At 42.9% G+C, this 19684-nt stretch overlaps 1 protein-coding gene across 1 annotated transcript in view; it reads left to right on the forward strand.

The window, feature by feature from the left end:
* ASCC3 (activating signal cointegrator 1 complex subunit 3) overlaps nt 1–19684 on the forward strand; it is a 143571-nt gene that overhangs the window by 60759 nt on the left and 63128 nt on the right. Inside the window, exons 15-24 of the mRNA XM_054174001.1 lie at nt 2655–2846; nt 3175–3399; nt 6278–6397; nt 7618–7782; nt 8646–8732; nt 11810–11986; nt 14864–15089; nt 16532–16686; nt 18358–18456; nt 18944–19112. Coding sequence (XP_054029976.1) covers nt 2655–2846; nt 3175–3399; nt 6278–6397; nt 7618–7782; nt 8646–8732; nt 11810–11986; nt 14864–15089; nt 16532–16686; nt 18358–18456; nt 18944–19112 — 1615 coding nt within the window. The remainder of the gene's footprint in view (nt 1–2654; nt 2847–3174; nt 3400–6277; nt 6398–7617; nt 7783–8645; nt 8733–11809; nt 11987–14863; nt 15090–16531; nt 16687–18357; nt 18457–18943; nt 19113–19684) is intronic.

The following is a 19684-nucleotide window of genomic DNA, read 5'->3' on the forward strand; positions in this document are numbered from 1 at the left end:
GTGCCTTTTTTCTCCCTCTGGACTCCAACCTGTGTTTCTTCACACTCGGTTTCTGGTTGGTGAAACTGCTCATCTTCAAAGTGGAGCAGGGGAGATTTAGGTTGGACAGCAGGAGGAAGTTCTGCACAATGAGAATGGTGAAATACTGGGACAGGCTGCCCAGGGGTGTGGGTGAGGCCCCATCCCTGGAAGCATTCAAGATCAGACTGGATGTGTGCCTGGGCAGCCCAATCTAGTTGGAGGTGTCCCTGATGACTGCAGGGGGTTGGACAGGATGACCTTTGAAGGTCCCTTCCAACCTAATGCAGTCTGAGGGTTCCAGAGCTGGTCTGTTCTAGATGAGTGTGGCAAGCAGAGATTAAAGGAGACAAACCTTGATGTTTCACTTGTCAAGAAGTAATTTATTGGTAGCTGTTTCTTATGGTCAGGCTTTATTGGTCTTATTTTATTTGGGGTTTAGATTTAAAAACAAAAACAAACAAAACTATAACCCTATTTAAAAATCTCATTTTTTGTTCCACATAGGAGTGGTAGTTCATCCTAAACCAGCAGCTTATGGTCTGTGAGTGGAGGTAGCTTTGTGAGAGCAGCTTCAAGAAAAGGGTAGGGAAAGGTGTTAAGGGTTTTTAAGTCTTTAGCTGAAATAGCCTAATGCTTGATTAAATCTTTTCTGCCATGTATGCCCTCACTCCTCATTAAAATGAAGCTTGACATTTTTCTGCATCTAATTGTGACATTTTTAATGTGTCTTAATCAAGAGCTGCATGAAATTCAAGACATTTACAGGAGAAGCATAGGTGGCAGCCAGAGAAAGCAGGACTGTATTTAATACATACCAGTTTAGATGCACACACAAATGTAAGCAGAAATCATCAATCCACAGCCCTCCTGAGCGATAGGGGAGGGGAAAGAAAATCAATTCTACTCAGGAGACCAGGGCTGGACCTCAGAGTAACAACTTCTCAGCACACCTGAGCAGTGACACTTCATATCCAGTTGAAGCCAAGCCTTTTAGTCTGTGATACAACAAGAAAACTTTCTACAGTTCCACTTCCCTTATCCCCAGGTTGTTGGGTTTGTGTCTCTGCAGCCATTGCAATGCAGACTCAAGACAGCAACTGTGCAGTTCATTGGCACAAGAGCTGAGGCTTCTTTGCAGATACATTGCCCCTAGAGGATGTGCTGTGAGCTGTCTTCCAGCACTGAAATATGGAGGGACCTTAGAGCTGCCTTCCAATACCTGAAGGGATCCTCCAGGAAGGCTGCTGAAGGACTTTTCGTGAGGGTGTCTGGAGACAGGACAAGGGGGAATGGTTTGAAGCTGAGGCAGCGCAGAGAGAAAATCTACTGGCAAAGTGATGCTTCTGATGGTTGTCTCCTAGGCAGATTTATTGAAGACAAAAGCTAACTATGTTGTCAAACACTCAGACCACCTTCTGAATGTGAGCGAGATCGATCCAAACTTCTGCTGCCGTGCTCAGATTTGTGGCTGAAGGGAGTTTTCCCCATGCCTGTCCTCTGTGAGATCTGCTGATAAACTCTAACTGCATTTGTGCTGTGTATGAAAAATTTGCCAGCTCATAAAGAATAAAGCTCCACGAACCGCACTGCCACTTCCTCGCTCTCTTGTTTGTTCCTCTTGAAGCACTGCAGCAGTTAATTAAACTGGCCTAAATATCATCTGTGGTTAAAAGCTGACTTTGATTTCCTTTAAATTAATAGTAGATAACAACTGCTAAAGCAGGGAAGATCAGGTCTTGAGAAGCTGGGTCATTGTGAAGTTGAGAAATGTGGGTTTCCTACAATATTTTTCTTTTCATGTCCTCCTTCCATAATTGCATTCCCATCTCCCTATTTATTTCTGTGTTTGCAGAGATTTATTGTTCATGTTTGGCACCCTGCCAGTGCTGTGAACCAGGTTTTGCTTTGCTTTACTCGCTCTGTATCCCTTAAATCAGCTTTCAGCACCAGTGTGTCAGGTAGTAGTAAACGTGAATAATGATAATAGTAGTAGTAACAATAGTGATGATGATGATGATTGTTATTAAGATTAGCATCATTCATTTATAATTAGTTGTCTATATTAATGAATTCTCTCTAATATGCAGAGATAAGAATAGAGTCATAGCCAGAAAAATAAGGTGTTTCTCTCTTTTGTGGTCTATGGAAAAGTAGAGAATCTCTGCTAACAAAGATGAAGGGCTGGAGCAGCTCTGCTGTGAGGACAGGCTGAGGGAGCTGGGGTTCTTCAGCCTGGAGAAGAGAAGAATCCAGGGGGACCTCAGAACTCTTGTAGCAAAGAAATTGTTCCTTATCTCCAATCTAACCCTCCCCTGGCACCATTTCAGGCCATTTCTTCTCCTTCTATCACCTGATACCAGAGAGAAAAGACCAATTCCCACCTGGCTCCAGCCTCCTTGGAGGGAGTTGCAAGGGCAATGAGGTCTCCCTTCAGCCTCCTTTACTCCCAGCTCCTTCAGCTGCTCCTCACCAGCCCTGTTCTGCAGACCCTTCCCCAGCTTCCTTGCCCTTCTCTGGCCACACTCCAGCAACTCAATGTCTTTCCTGTAGTGAGGAGGACCTGGGATTTTGTGAGCAGAGGTTCTCATGCTGTATTTAGAAGTTAATGGAATTGTTGTGCTTGTCCATTCCAGGTACAGAGATCCAGAAACAAGCAGCTGCGTGAGCTGTTCCCAGATGGATTCAGCATCCATCACGCAGGAATGCTGCGGCAAGACAGGAGCTTGGTGGAGAACTTGTTTTCTAATGGCCACATCAAAGTCTTGGTTTGCACAGCTACACTGGCCTGGGGGGTCAATCTTCCTGCTCACGCTGTTGTGATTAAGGTAAGAGCTTCCAGAACGCTGCGCTCGGGTTTGTGTCTTGAAAGAAACCTGGAAAGAAGCATCGATAGCAAAATCTTCATTGCAGGGTTTGGGCCTGGGGGGGGAACGCCTGAGCAACTCAAAATGTTATTTATATCTCATTAAACTGATTCTCTCCTGTGGGAGCCTCGTTTGTATAGTAAAGATTTAAATATATCAAAGATTATGAAAGGATTAGTTAAAGTACACTTCTGAAATCATGCTGTATTTGCCTAATTTCGGTGTTCAGCTCATCAGGATTATATTCATGTGTGTTTATGTTAATTTTTATTAACTTTTCCTCAACCAGGGAACACAAATATATGCTGCAAAAAGAGGCTCCTTTGTTGACCTTGGAATTTTAGATGTCATGCAGATCTTTGGGCGAGCTGGACGGCCTCAGTTTGACAAATTCGGAGAAGGCATCATCATCACCACGCACGATAAACTCAGCCACTACCTGACTCTTCTCACTCAGCAGAACCCAATCGAAAGCCAGTTCCTTGAAAGCCTTGCTGACAACCTAAATGCAGAGGTGAGCTGTGATTCATCTAGGGAAGCTAGCAAACTGTGAAGAATTAGGGTGACTTGAAACCAGAATGCATTTTGGTCACACTCGAAATGTCTAAAACGGGAGCTTCATTGGTGGTCTGTGGGTGTCTATGGGTGGCTTGAGACTGGGTATGAGGAAGAAGTGCTTTACAGGGAGGGAAAAGGTAGAGTAGGTGAAAAACTGCACAAAAATGGCATAAACATCCATTGAAAGGTGTCAGATGCAAAGGCAATGCCTTTCACTGAAGACTCTTAAGATGCAGTAGCTGAAAAACTTGGGAGAAATCCGTATGGTGCCTGCTTCTCAGTGCCACCTTCTGCTCCTCAGCATTTCCTATTTCAGAGACAGCAGGCTGGCCTTGATGTCCCAGTGCATCTGTTCTCAGGAAGCTGCAGAGTGGGAGAAGCTGAAATACACCCAGCTTCACTGAGCTGGCACCAGCATTAAGGCACTTCAGTCCGCTAAGGATTCTCTCCTGCTGATTAGTTTTTGGTCTTTGGGTTGTTTGGGGTGTTTTTCAGAAGGATCTGAAAATGAGCAGAAGGAGGGTAAATGGTCAGTGATGATCAACAGAGGCATGGAGGTGCCCTTTCCTGCTGAAATTGTGCCTCTGGGTGTAACAGAATGTCCAAAGGAATAAAATTAAGTGCTGGTTATGGTGCCATAGTTGAGAGAAGCCCAGGTGGCAAACAGGAAATACCCATGGCTGTATCTTCTGTATCTTCAACTTCTCTGGGAACTATCAGCCATAGCTCACACAATGCAGGTCACCATTCCTTCCTAATTGCTTCCACCTGATAAAGCCCTCCCTGACATCCACAGCTGGACCCCAGCTTGTTGCTGGGACAGCTTTTCCCTGAGAGCTTAGAAACTGGGAGGGTTTGTGGTGCTGGACATTAGGTGCACCCTCCCCAGGGTGTGTTTCTCTCCTTGCCTTTACTTAGGATTTTGTTATGAAGCCAGGGATGTAAAAGGTGGTGACTGGTTTAGTTAGGACAAATCTGTTTTTGCCTTCAAAGAGTGGGCATCTGTCATGGTCCTTAGAAGAGAACTCCTTCAAAGCCCTTCCAAAACACTGTGACTGAGCAGTTCATCTGGGTAAGGAGCAAAGTGCCAGCTGGAGGGAACTGAAGTGTTCTCCCGGGGTGTCTAGGGACCCTGGGGCCTGGCTTGACCTGCATGAGACCACCAACCTCATCCCTTCTCCCTTCACCTTCTTCTGCTGTGTCCAGACGGTAGATAAATTCTTTGGAGTTAAGAGGTAATGGCCTTCCTCCGAGAATAAGGCAGAGTCCTGCACCTAGATCAGGGCAATCCTTGGTATCAATCCAGGCTGGGGGATGATGGCAAGCTTGCTGATGGTGCACTCAGTCCCACCATCAGTACCAGTGATAGAGATATTGAACTGCCCTGGCCCCAGTATGGACCCCTGAAGGACACCACTTGTCACCCATCTCCATCTGGACATCAGCCCACTGACCACTAACTACCCTCTGGATGTGACTTACCACACAGCTGAGGAAGCACTGAGAAATGTAGAAGTGTTCTTTTACTGCACCCTCACCTTGTCTGTTTATGGACTTTAATGACTGCTACCTCTCATAGGGCTCAAGAGAGGTCCTCTCCTAGCGTTGCTAAGTCATTCATTCCATAATCACTGTTAATAAAGTTAATTTCTGCCATTGGTGGTGCTCCACCACAGGTTCTGTTTTCAGCCAACCCAGCAGAAGGTTCGCTCAGCACTAGATGGCAGCAACGGTTTAGAAGTTGCCTTGGTGGCGTTTTTGTCCCTGCATTATTCCTTGGGAACGTTCATCACAGCTGGGGGAGGAAGGAAGGCACAGGCTTAGATTGCAGGCACAGAGCTCGAACTGGAGCTCGCAATCACCCTTAGTGTACTTGTAACTGAGGAAATAATGTATAGGTGAGATAATTAGGTATTTGAGCAAATGAGGCCAAAAAATATGGGGTTGGGTTTTGTTTGTTGTTAATTGTTGGACTTCACCGTCCTCAGTAATAAAAATTGTAGTTACATGCGTGTGAAAATCGAAGCTGGAGAGGTTTCCTCCTTCAATTAGCAGGCTTCACTGTCCTCAGTAATGAAAACTTTACATTCTCATGCTTGTGAAAATAAATATTGGATTGTTTGGGGTTTTTTTTCCTTTTGATTCTTAGATTTCACCATTCTCAGTAAGAAACATGCTATGTTGTCATGATTGTGGGAAAAGTATCTGTTTGCTTGTTTGGGGTTTTTGCTTTTAATTATAGCACTTCACTGTCCTCAGTATTTTATATTGTCATGATTATGAAAATAAGTACTGTGCTTTGGGTTTTCTTTTAATTGTCAGAATTCATTGGCCTCAGGAATGAACATTTTGTACAGGTGAATTCCTAGGTGAATTCTTCTTTTTCTCTAGGTGAATTCTTCCTTTTCCCTAGGTGAAATTTTCCTTTTCCCTAGGTCAATTCTTCCTTTTCCCTGGGTGAATTCTTCTTTTTCCCTAGGTGAATTCATCTTTATCTTTTTTTCATAGCTGCTCCTCTTTGAATTACCCTGAGCACATTTGCTAGAGAATTATGTAGTGTGATCTGGGTTTTTTTAAGTAACAAAATTGCTCAGTGTCACCTTTTAATGGTGAAAGCCACAAGTGGGGTAGGTATCTCTAATCTTACGCCACAGAACACAACCATGCTGGTAGCTGTCCGTAAGGTGTGTAAATGCTTCAAGTTGCCATCCTGTGATTACACTAAAAGCTGGAAACATCCTGCCACTTTCTTTGACCTAATCCTAATGCTCTGAACTCCAGATGTTTTCAGCTGTAACATCTACACTGAATTTTGCCTCTTTTCCTCTTTGCAGATTGCTCTTGGCACAGTAACTAACGTGGAAGAAGCAGTAAAGTGGATAAGTTACACTTATCTCTACGTACGGATGAGAGCAAATCCATTAGTGTATGGCATCAGTCACAAAGCTTATCAGGTACAAAATGCATTGGGGGGAAAAAAACCAACCTGTAACCTGTTCTGGGGCTCTAATCCTTCCCTGATGTGAGGATAAATATTTGCTATTTCTACTTAACCTGACATCAGCAATTCTTGTAAAGTGCTTGGAAAGAGGAAGGTATTTTTTCTGCAGCGCAGTGTTTTTAACACTGAATTAAGAGGCTCCTTCTGTTCACATGCAAATACATTTCAGCTGCCTGAGTTACCCTCCAAAGGCCAACATTCATTGTCAGGTGCTGTGGCTTGGCCTGCTGTCAGTGTTTCAGGTTTGTAGGCTGGATACCACTGATAAAATAAAGCATTCTTGAGCTGCTTGCTTTCCCTCTGCCCCTAGCAGGCTTTGGTTTAGGATATTTCAGAGTTGCTCCCCCTCCCCTTGGCTGTTTTTTTGGGGGGGGGGAAGATTTCTTCACTTGCAGAGAAAGTGGAGGCTGCCAACATTTGTCTTTCCCTGCCACTGACCTGTTCTGTGCTTGTGATGTGATGTGCTGATCACAGACATGTCTATTTTTTGTGTTAAGGCAGTAACAAATTGTATCAGTTTGAAGTGTTAGCCATTCCTGTAGGAGCCAAACCATGCCAGCCCCTTGGTTTCTAGATCAGCCAGTTTCACATTTCCAAGTCCATGTGTTACAGGCAGTGTATGGATGGGATCATGCCAGATGAGGGCATAACCACAGATTGTCTCACTTAGGCCATTCTGTTCCTTCTGTTCTGGCTGTAGGTATCCAATTTTCATAATTGCTATCTTATTGTGCCTTGGTAACGTTGCAGTGTGCCAGTTTCTCTCTGTGTCCTGGCTGGCAGTCAGTGTTACCCATCCAGAATCCATCTATCTGCATAACCCTCCTGGGTTGCTCTTCCCAGCTGCTCAGTGGGGCCGAGAAGGTGCAAACTCGTTCTCCTTTCCCTCTCCATGGACACCCACCACATTCCAAAGTTATTTTAGGGCACAAAAGGTCAAGGCTGTCCACACAGAGGAAGTCCTGTACAGCCCATTTGCAGTCATTAATGTCAATTTAACTACTATTTAGTGAGACCTCAGCAAAGTCTTGACTTAATAACTTCAGCTTCGTTTTACGTGATTTCCAGCTTGGCGTGGCTGCATTACCTCAATAAAACTATTTATTTAAGACCTTTTTTTTTTTCCCCTTCCTTTCTTTCTTTTATACAAATAAATGTGTGTTTCATGGCTAGATGGACCCAAGTCTAGAAAAGCACCGAGAGCAGCTGGTAATTGAAGTTGGCAGAAAGCTGGACAAAGCCCGCATGATTCGCTTTGAAGAGCGAACCGGCTTCTTTGCTTCTACGGATCTAGGCAGAACTGCCAGCCACTACTATATTAAATACAACACTATTGAGGTAAAATAGCATCTTCTACTTCTGGGATTGATTTTTTCATTTTCTTTTAATTTTTTTTTTTTTGGCCTTCATTTTGAATCCAGACCTAAAATAGTTCTAAGATATTGCAGAATACGAAGCTGATTTGTTCAGTATCGTTTCAAATCGTGTTTGCCGGAACGGGGGGAGAGGAAATGGGGGAAAGAAGGGATGCATAAAGCAATACTTAGGCTTGGTGTGAGTGAGACTGGAGATTTCTGTAGTCTCTGCCTTCTTTTAGGTGTGCTATAAGAAACATTTAGCTCCCAGCAGTGTGTGCAGCCATTGGTGCATGTTAACACGTTCAACCACGGAGTCTGATAACAGATAAGTTTTTCTGCGTGAAAATCCTAGCAGGTTCCCAACCTTAAACAGCTTTTGGCACTGTGATCAGATTGTGCTGTAAGGAGAGCACAGAACTTAGGGGTATTGGAAGCTTGATTTGATGCACACATTAATCTTCAAACCTGCCTTTTGTAGGAAATAAATATTTTTCTTGAATAAAAGGTGAAGACTGAACATTCAGAATTTGTGGCTGCTGACTGTCACTGTGTCTCGTGAGTGTCACATATTTAGTCACTCACATATGTCCTAAGCTGTTTGTGAAGGGGCTGTAGACTGCATGGCTCTTGGTTTTGAGATGCCCAGCTTTCAGGGAACTGGTTTTCTGCAGGGGCTGAGAAGTCACTCTGGAAATCATTCCTGTTTGAAGTGCAGCACTCCGGTCTTTCAGTATCTTAATTACATGTGAAGCTTATATGCCCTCTAAAATCTTGATTAATATTTCTTTCTTTTGTGCTGCTGTTACATTTATTTTCTGTGTCAATTAATTTTGTTTTTCCTAGACCTTCAATGAGTTGTTTGATGCTCATAAAACAGAAGGTGATATCTTCGCTATAGTATCAAAAGCCGAAGAATTTGAACAGATAAAGGTAAAGTTTTGTCCTTTCACACAAAGAATGTCTCAGAACTAAACACTTCTTTAATTCTACACAAATAGTGACCACAGGCTCCAATTCTGTTAAATATGATGCACTATTAGACAGTGTTTCCTCAGCAGCCATAATTGCCCAGAGCTGTAATATGCACTCCCTCAGATTTATGTGTAGCTCAGCCTGAGCTACAGTGCACATTTAATAACTAGTTATGGATCTCTATGAATTCCTTTTAAATGCTTTTAAGAACTTTCCATCTCCTCAATTATTACCAGGTGAAGATGAGTGTCCATTAGATTGGTGCAGCCAGGCATGCAGCAGTTTTTTCCTGTTTGAAGTTTAAACCATTATTAGCTGTCTCGCCGAGCAATTTGCTCTAGCAGAAACGCAGCAGGACTCACTGCAGTTGATTCTGTGACATACTTGGTGCCAGGAACAAAATGACACCAGCAGAAGGAGAAATTCTGATCAATTATTCCCAACTTTGATATCTAGAAAGATTAACAAAAGGATAGAATCGGAGAACCATAGGATTGTTTCGGTGGGAAAAGATCTCTAAAGGTCATCAAGTCCAACTGTCAAATGATTGAGGGAATTCTGATAAATCATTTTCAGCTTTGAAATCTGGAAAGATTAGCAGAATTCTTTTCAATTTGGAAATCTAAAAGGATTAATTACTTTCAGCTAGGAAATCTAGAAGGATTAGCAGAATAATAGAATCAGAGATCCATAGGACTGTTTCAGTTGGAAAAGACCTCCGAGATCATTGAGTCCGACTGTCAAATTAAATTAAATTCTGATTTAATAAATTCTAATCAATTCTTCTCAGCTTTGAAATCTAGAAGGATTAGCAGAAGGATAAATTCTTTTCAGCTTTGGAATCCAGAAGGATTAGCAGAAGGGTGGAATCGTAGAGCCTCAGAATAGTTTCCGTTTCCAAAGATCATCAAGGCCAGCTGCGAAAATCAATTAAATTCTGATTTGATAAATTATGTTCAGCTTTGAGATCTAGAAGGATGAGCAGAGTGATCAGTTCTGATAATCTGTTTTCAACTTGGAAATCCAGAAAGTTGCAACAGATTCTGTCATGCAGGCTGGAGGATTCCTGCACTCTCATGCTCGCCTCAATTCCAACCTCCATTTTTGCCTCCTGTGCGGGTAGGGCACACGGCAGTGCGTGCACTGCAAGCCAGCAGGAGCTTGTTTGCCCAGGCTGCCATCTCATAGAGGTGTGAGCCAGACTCCCCAGGCTTTATTAGCTTGGGCTCATTGCCATTTTACCACAATTACACAACTTCCAGAGCAGAGCTGGCTCTTGTTCACCTGGCTCTGTGAGCTGGCAGTGTGACTCTCTCTCCATCTACATCCTGACAGATTTGCTCACACTGGCTGGGCACTTCCATCCCTTTACTTAATGGAGAGATCCCAGTTTGCTGTAATCTCTTCTACTACAGAAGATAAGAAGCAGTGAGGTTTCACAGTGACACATGCAAGGTTTTCCATGTTAGAAGGATTTTTATGATAATGCTTTGCTTTGCTAGATCTAAATTTAGTGTAATTAAATGCTTAAAAGGAAAGCATATGGAAAATATGATGGGCTGTGTTTCTCTATTTTATGTTAGCAGTTCCTTGACTAAAGCACAGTTCTGGTTTGCTTTCTCAGATGTTTGTGGTGGGGCATCAGTGCACAATCATTCCTGGTTCTTTGTGATTCATTTGCTGGGCTGCTCTGAATGTTAAAACTAATAACTGTTTTTCACAAGGGTAATTCAGGCTTCACCTCTCTGTGATACAAACTGCAAATGGGAATTTGAAAAGTGTAAATATGAAGCTACACATTCTTAAATGTGAACCTAAAAATAGTAAATATGAACCCACAGGTTGTAAATATGAACCTAAAAATAGTAAATATGAACCCACAGGTTGTAAATATGAACCTAAAACCAATAAATATGAACCTGCAGATTGTAAATGTGAACCTAAAACCAGTGAATGTGAATCTACAGGTTGTAAATGTGAACCTACAGACTGTAAATATGAATCATGGCTCCATAATGCCTTTAGAAATGCTGTGTTTTGAGATAGCTAAGTCACACTTGGACTCAATCTTAAAGGTCTTTTCCAACCTTAGTGGTTCTTTGATTCTATTCTGTGAAATCCAGATGTGGATTTGACCTCTTCTGTGCTATGCAAGAGCAGAAAAGAAATATCCAAAATGCTGCTGTAAGCAAAGCAAAATATTCCTCTGAAACCAGGGTTGTGTCCTTCATCTTCTTCTTTCCTGTAGGAGCAGTAGCTGGAGAGTTGGGGATTTTCACCCAGTTGTCTTAGGGTCTTTTGTATGTCAGGTAGCCAGGTCCACATGAAAATTCCTTTTAGCTGGCTCCCTGCAGGGACCAAACATTTACCCTCTTTAAATAAATTTTACACTTACAGACCATCAGTAAATCAAAGAATATGTAGATTTATGCTGGGTTTGCCATGTAAGGGTCATCAGTTAGGATGGGAAATGTTATGCATTATTCAAACCAGAGATATGAATATTTCTTTACTCATATTAAGACTTAATCTTATTAACAATGAAAATTTTAATATCAGGAATCAGAGTACTTCAGAGTTTTGAGTTAAAAATGTGTTATGCCACATGCAAACTGTGGAACTATAATGAGCACATTTAATGTTAATTCAAGATTGCCTTAATCCAGATGGGCAGAGGTTTTACTCTGGTCAAATAAAAAATGAAATCTCATCAGATGAAGGATGGTAGGGTCAGAAGATTCAATTTTTGTGGCATATCAAATTTTGGTGTGTCAATGGCAACCTTAATAGATGGTGATGAATAATAAAATGTAATTGTGTGACTGTTGAGATAGTTTCAATTATGATCTATTAGCTACACCATGGAAGATGTGGGTTTCAGGCTTTTTTTCCTCCCTTCTTTATTTTTTTTCCCCTTAAAACAAGAGACTCCATTTTCAAGTACTGTAACTGTGTTAGAAGGGAAATTTGATGTCAGTGTCCCAAATTGTGATCAAATTGCTGCAGCCTCTTCATAATGTATAATTGTGTTGTAGGTGAGAGAAGAAGAAATAGAAGAGCTGGATACCTTACTGAATGATTTCTGTGAACTTCCTGCTCCAGGAGGTGTGGAAAACAATTATGGAAAGATTAATATCCTCCTTCAGACATATATTAGCAGAGGGGAGATGGACAGCTTCTCCCTTATTTCAGACTCTGCATATGTTGCACAGGTAAAGCTGGTGGCTTTTACATAGCTGTTGCTGCCTTCTGCTCTCTTCATACTCCAAGATGTTTTGTAAGCAGTCTTTGATCTGCAGGGGTTTTTTTTAATAGAGATTTTAATTCACATACAGTTAAAAATAAGAGCCTTGTGTCTGTGCATGTGTGTGGCATCATGTTATGTTAGAAAAGGTTTGCAAAATCCTACCTACTGCATTTTTTGTTAATGGTAAATGTCCTTTCTGGTTGTATTGCCCCCTGTTATATTTATTCATATTTATTACATGTATTTTTATTAATATTGTTATGTTTCTTAACTCTGTGAGTGCACAGAAAAGTTGATCAAAGCTTCTAAATTATCTGGAAAGCTGTTGCACTCTGGTTTTGTGGGTTTGTGTACTTCCATACTTCATCCTGCAAAACACAGTTCTGTGTTTTGTTCACATAACTAATTTCTCTTTTAATCATTTAACTAATTTGTGTGTTATTCCCTTAACTAATTCCTGGTTTACTCACAAGACCTTGCTTTACACCGCAAAGATGGGCTGTTATTGCCAGGCATGGTCATGCACATTTACAGATAGAGAGGTTTGTTGGCTTGATTTGCTACCTGAGTGGCTGATAGTTGTATTGAATGTTTAATTCATGCATTCTTAGAGTGGTTTGGGTTTGAAGGAAACTGAAAAGGTCATCCCCACAGGCAGGGACACTTCCCACCAGCCCAGGTTGCTCAAGGCCTCATCCAACCTGGCCTTGAACAGCTGCAGGGAGGAGGCATCCACAGCCTCCCTGGGCAACCTGTTCCAGAGTCTCACCACCCTCACACTGAAGAACTTCTTCTCAAGATCCAGTCTATCCCTGCTGTCCCTCAGCTACAAACCATTTCCCCTTGGCCTGTTGCTAGACTTAGTCTGTCCTATGCCTCCCTGGTTTTTTTTCCCTCCTTTTTTCTCTTTTTCATTTGTTTGTTTGGTTGGTTTGGTTGGTTGGTTTGTGTCTGGTTTGGGGTTTTTTTTCCCTTCTTTTTTCTGATTTTAAAAAGAAAAGAAAACAACAAAAGAATGTGCAGCATTGAATCATTTTTGTCTCACCCTTCCCAACTTCTTTCTTTTGGAAAGCACCGATTGTGAAATTGCCTTTAGCTGCTGCTACAGCTGAGAGTTAAATATTCCAAAGCATGGAGATGCTCCAGCAAGATTTTCATCCTAACCTCATCTTCTGGAGAAGTGTTTGCATTTCATAGCGTGCCTGGGTAGAAAGGAGGGAATTCTGAAATCATTATGCACATCATAAAAAAACTGTGGTACTTGCACAGCAAGATCATTTTCAGTGTGATTCTTTTAATCTCTGCTTTCAAGAGAATTGCTTTTATTTGTCTGTCTCAATTTTTAGTGAGGCAACATGGCCTTCTTCTCAGATCTTCACAAACTGTACATGTGGAACTGGTGGTACAGATTGTGATTTTCTCTTTTTAATTGGATAGTGACTATTAAGAAAACAATTCATCTTGTACAAGTCAAAGAAATGTGCTTCTTCGGGGACATATGCTTCCTATCACAACTAAATCATCTTCTATTTTCTTGTTCCTGTTGGCATTGCAGAGCCAGGCAGAGGATGATTGCATTCTGTTCAATGAATCAGGAACAGAACTGCTAATCCAGGCAGAGTTAAAACATAAATACCACCAAAAAACACATCAACCCCCCACAATTTCATAATGGATCTTGATCACTTTATAAAAGGAATATCGTGACTTAGGTTTTCTGGATAGGGCTGACCTCATTCAGGCTTATGTTAATAACTGCAATGGCCTCAAGTTGCCCCAGGGAGGTTCAGGTGGGACATGAGCAACAGTTTCTTTCCCTTGAGGGCTGTCCAGGCCTGGCCCAGGCTGCATGGGGCAGTGGTGGAGTTCCTGTCACTGGAGGCTTTTCAAAGCTGTGGAGATGTGGTGCTGAGGGCCATGGTTTAGTAGTGACCTGGCAGAGCTGGGTTCATGGTTGGACTCAATGACCTTAAAGGTTTGTTCTAACCAGAACCATTCTGTGATGAATTTTCCAAGTCCAAAGCAGATTCATGCAGTTTGCTTGGATGCTGGTCTCAGAAGATAGTAACATGTTCAGAACAGTCACTGCAGTGAAACTTCTGTGCAAATGCTGTGGAATTCAGGGATAAATGGGATCCATGTAAACTGAGGCTGCAGGTGTGTGTTCTAGAGGGGGAGGCGGGGGGAGATGTGAAGTACAGCAAATGAATTTGTTTCAGAGAGGATTGAATCCTAGAACCACAGGACTCTTGAGGTTGGAAGAGACCCCTGAGATCATCAAGTCCAACCACTCCCCTAAAGCTCACAATCCCACTGCTCTACTAAGCCACTAGCACTGAACCACTTCCCTCAGCACCACATCCATGTGTTTTTTATGTACCTCCAGGGATGGTGACTCCACCACCTCCCTGGGCAGCCTGTTCCAGTGCCTGAGAACCCTTGCTGAGAAGAAATCTTTCCCAGTATCCAACCTGAACCTCCCTTGACACAACTTGATCCTGTTTCCTCATGTCCTGTCACTCAGTGCACATGAGAAGACACAATAAATGTAGAACTCCCTGATGTTGCTGTCACCATGATGAAAATTCCATGGCAGAGCTGCCACTGCAGCTTCATTTGCTGCTGGTTTCCTACCATCCTTTCTGCAGGCAGTCAGGAGGTAGTTCTGCCACTAGAGAAGGGATGGAAAAAAACCAGTTGGTAAGGGTGTTTGAAAGAAATGTGAAGAGAAAAATCTGTTGCGGTGGTTTGTCAAAGATGAGAGGCAATGGGATCCTTTTCATTTTGCAAAGCATGCTTGAGGGAATGGCTGCATTCCTGCTTGCCTCTTTTCCCTCTGCAGAACGCAGCTCGCATTGTTCGGGCTCTCTTCGAGATCGCCCTCAGGAAGCGGTGGCCTGCCATGACCTATCGGCTCCTCAACCTCAGCAAAGTCATCGACAAGAGGCTGTGGGGCTGGGTCAGCCCTTTGAGGCAGTTCTCAGTCTTGCCACCATCAGTCCTCTCGAAGCTGGAGGAAAAGAATCTCACTATAGACAAGATGAAGGACATGAGAAAAGATGAAATAGGTGAGAAATCGGCAGTGCTGCTCTGCTTAAGCTGTGAGGAATCCATGGGCAAGGTAGAAGTGAGTCTCACATTCACTCACACACCCACTCTGGTCACACCTCCCACCAGCCCAGGTTGCTCAAGGCCTCATCCAGCCTGGCCTTGAACACCTCCAGGGAGGAGACACCCACAACCTCCCTGGGCAACCTGTTGCAGTGTCTCCCCACCCTCACTGGGAAGAATTTCTTCCTAATCTCCAGGGAATATAGAAAAAACAATAATTAGCAGTTTCAAGGTGTTTTGCTCCTGAGCTTCATGCAATAGCAAGAAAAGGTTTGTATCACAGCATGCAAATCATAGGATTTCTTCTTTTTTTTCCCATCCTTTGGGTTTTTGTTTTGTTTTGTTTTAATGGGAAGGTGTGCACAGGAATCACATAATGCTAGCATAAAAAACACCAGTAACTTTCAACAGTGAGCACTTTATTGCCTTAGTTAGCATGGCTGTGATAGCAAGTCAAAAAACACTGCCACATGTCATTTTCCCTTTGTCTCAGCTACACCCTGACATGTTCTGAAAGATCAGAGCTGCTGTGAGGTGTCCAGGAGGTGCACACATTCTTAAGCTCTTAACCTCATAGCTGAGCTCGTTTCTAAGCTCATTTTTGAGTTCATAACAGGTTTATGCAGTGTTATAAAAAGGGTTCTGTCTGCTTTGAGTCACTACGCAGGAACTGGAGAACAAGGAATTGGAGGAGAAATTGGTGAACAAGGAACTCTAGGAGAAGGAATTGGAGAAAGAATTTGGACGAGGAATTGTAGAAGGAGCAATTGGAGAAGGAAATGGAGAAGAAGGAAGTGTAGGAGGACTTGGAGAACAAGGAACTGAAGGAAAAGGAATTGTAGAAGGAGAAATTGTAGAAGGAATTGGAGGAGAAATTGTGAAAGGAGGACTTGTAGGAGAGGAATTGTAGAAGGAGGAATTTTAGAAGGAATTGGAGAAGGAGGAACTGGAGAAGGAATTGTTGGAGAAGGAATTGGAGAAGGAGGCATTGTGGGAGTTCAGAAGTGTGCCCTTGATGAAGGAAAAGGTCAATATTCATGCTTTAAAAAAGAGCTGGGTGGCTTGGTAAGAGCCTGGGCAAAAAGTCAGGAAGGGAAAGGGAACCAACTCCACACAGAGTGTGTATTCAGTGTGGATTCATAATGGTTGTTCTAAACCCTTAGTTCTAGCCAGCAGGGGGGTTACTACTGATTTTTCTCTGCTCTAAATTGCTAATTCCAGTTAAGTATTACAAAATACTCAGACATGCCAGGTCAGCAGAGTTAGACATTTGCACACCTGAGAGCAAAACAAGCAAGCAACAACGCTGCTCTCCACAGCCGCTTTGAAAGTCAGGCTTCCGTTGGGTTTTTTTCTCCTGGAAATGCAAATGTGTTAGCAGCTGATGTTTTGTTGGCAGGTCATATGCTGCATCATGTGAAGATTGGGTTAAAGGTGAAGCAGTGTGTCCATCAAATCCCCTCCATCATCATGGAAGCAACCATTCAGCCAATCACCCGCACGGTGCTCCGAGTGCGGCTGAACATCTCTCCCGACTTCACCTGGAATGATCAGGTAAAAGAAATCAAGGAGGTGGAGGGAGGTCAGGAAGCATTGATTTAGCTTCAGTAAAGGAGGTGATCACAGGGAGTCTGTAGCTGTTTGGATGAGGCAGGGGGGAGTGTTTATTTTAGCTAAAAAGCAGATTTGCTACTAGGCCCAGACTGACCTTGTCCAACTTTTGTAGGAGGCGGAACTCCAAAAATCATCTTTTTGTTCCCATGAATTGTGACAGGGCTGCACTCTTTAGGACATCTTGAAGCAAGTGCTTCCCCTGAAGGGTAATTGTAGTCACACACAGATTTGAGTTATATGCCCAAAAAGGAGAAACAAGAAACAGGAAGACCCAGATGGCTCTCAGAACTAGGGATGAATGTCAAATGCAGGAATCAAAGCCTTCACGTGCAGCTGATGTATGCCAAGTCCCCTTGCTCTTTCTCAATGGCTTTACAGCTGTACATTCCCAACATCAGTGCCTATTTTCTGTTGGGTCTTGTCTGAACAGACAAACTGTGATGTGTTTGGGATTAAACTCATCTCTGTTTTATGGTGCAAATGCATATGAAAGGAGTTGTGTGAGCTGCACATTTCGAACGACCCCATGCCCTGTGAGCTGGAATCTGTTCATCAGTAAGAGATGGGAGATAAACCCAAATGAAATCCAGGTCTCCACGTGGGGGCATTGTGTTGTTGCTGCTACTTCTGAAGCTTCCTGCAGGAAGGAGGCAGAGAGATTCCACCAGGCAGGCACGGCTTTCTGTTTTAACACTTAGATTTACACTTCAGATAAGTTCTGCTGAGAGGTGGATGTGGATGTGGAGTATCTGTTCCTGTCTGCAGAAATTCATTTTTAAATCCTTTAGGTGACAAATATACCTTAACCACAACTCAATTAGAGCTTTGTTCCAGATGATTTGAGAATCTATATTCCCCTGCCTAAAGGGTTTTGCTTTTGTTTTGGAAGTTTTACCCAGTGAAACTTATGAACAGGAGATTAACAATCAACACACAGAAAGTTAACTTTTGGTTCCTACCTGGATTTATTAGAGAAAGATTTGAATGGACTCTGATTCCCAACATGAAAGAAACAAAGCTCTTTACTGAGCATCTCACCTAGCTATGCTTTCTGGCTGGCTCTGCAAAACAAGGCAGACAACAAAGCAAACAAAAATCTAGGATGGAATAAAGTGTTGCCAGATGGTATGGGAATCACCAGAGACAGCTCTGTCTGTGCTTTTCTGACTTCACCTGTAGCAACACCTACATTCCAGCCTTCAGAATCCACTTACTCTGTCTTTCTGGAGGAGAAGAAGTTACAAAAGGAAAGTCACGATTCAGTGTCCAATTTTTCTTAAGAGAATGAAAAATGAGCAGGGGATAGCAAAAGATTCTGCTCTGTACAGGACCCAAAGACTGAAGTACAAGGAGGAAAAAAAGGAGGAATCCTTTTTTAGGAGCCTGGAGAAAACCTTGGGAGCTCAGTCTCTTTGTAAGGAGCTTTAACCAGATTCTTCTTGAACATAACCCTCGAGCAGACTGATCTCATTGCAAGTGCTATATTGCCCTTACCTCTGGTTTCTCTGTATTCTTTTGTAAGCCTACATCATTCAGAAAGTTATCAGACATCCCCAGCACATCTAGAGAAGCTCATTGCATCTGTAACAAAGCTTTTCTCTCCCCTTCAAGGTACATGGCACTGTTGGAGAGCCCTGGTGGATCTGGGTAGAAGACCCTGCTAATGATCACATTTATCATTCAGAGTACTTCATCATTCAGAAAAAGCAGGTAATGGGGTTTGTTCAGAATCTCCCAGCAACACAAAGCTGGAGTTGGTGGATGCAGCTTTGTAAGTCAAAGTGTTTTGACCTAAGCAGCTTTTCAGGTCAGAAAGACAGCTTTCAGTTTCAGATGTACATAGGAAGCTTGGACTTCCACAAAGATGTTCTCTAATCTCAGCTGTCCCTTTTCCTCCTCCTTTGGTGGAACAGTTATTTCCAAGTGGGGAAAAAAACAAAACAACACAATACTGTAATGGTTTTGTTTGCTAAAGAAAAAAAAGTTGAAGAGCCAGCTTAATTCTTACTGTTTGAAGTCCATGCAAACAAAAGCCTTTCCCAGTGGTGAAATATTTCATAAAGGCACGAAAATTTTGCAGGTGGAGTTGAACACATTGTTGATTGCTTTGTCTTGGTAATGCCTGTGGAGGCAACCTCTGCTTTTTCAAGGTACTGATTTGTCTGTGCAGTAATTCTTCTCTACACATTTGCCTTAGGTCATTACTAAAGAGCCTCAGCAGCTGGTGTTCACAATCCCAATTTTTGAACCTCTTCCTTCTCAATATTACATCCGAGCTGTGTCTGATAGATGGTTAGGAGCAGAGGCTGTATGCATCATAAATTTTCAACACTTGATTCTTCCAGAGAGACATCCACCCCACACAGGTAACTCCCAATGGGGTCATTTTGGTTTCATTCATCTTGTTCATATTGATTTTTCCTTACGATAGTGCAACAGATCTCTTAACCACTGCTTCATCACCAAAAAGCATTGATGTGTTTGCATCGTTGAGACCATTTCTTCACTGACTTTAAAGCTCTCTAAAAAAGGGGCCTGCAAGAAAGCTGAGAAGGGATTTTTTTACAAGGGCTTGTAGTGATAGGATGAGAGGCAAGGGCTGAATCTTAAGGAGGGCAGATTGAGACTGGAGATTAGGAAGAAAGTCTTTAGAGTGAGGGTAGTGAGACACTGGAACAGGTTGCCCAGGGAGGCTGTGGGTGCTCCCCACCTGGAGGTGTTCAAGGCCATTTCCTCTCCTTCTATCACCTGATAGTAGGGAGAAGAGACCAACCCCCATCTCACTCCAACCTCCTCTTAGGGAGCTGTAGAGAGCAATGAGGTCTCCCTCAGCCTCCTCTTCTCCACACTAAACACCCTCAGTTCCCTCAGCTGCTCCTCACCAGCCCTGTTCTCCAGACCCTTCACCAACTTGGTTGCCCCTCTCTGGCACGCTCCA

Source organism: Dryobates pubescens, chromosome 28 (genome assembly GCF_014839835.1).
Source record: "Dryobates pubescens isolate bDryPub1 chromosome 28, bDryPub1.pri, whole genome shotgun sequence".
NCBI lineage: Eukaryota > Metazoa > Chordata > Aves > Piciformes > Picidae > Dryobates > Dryobates pubescens.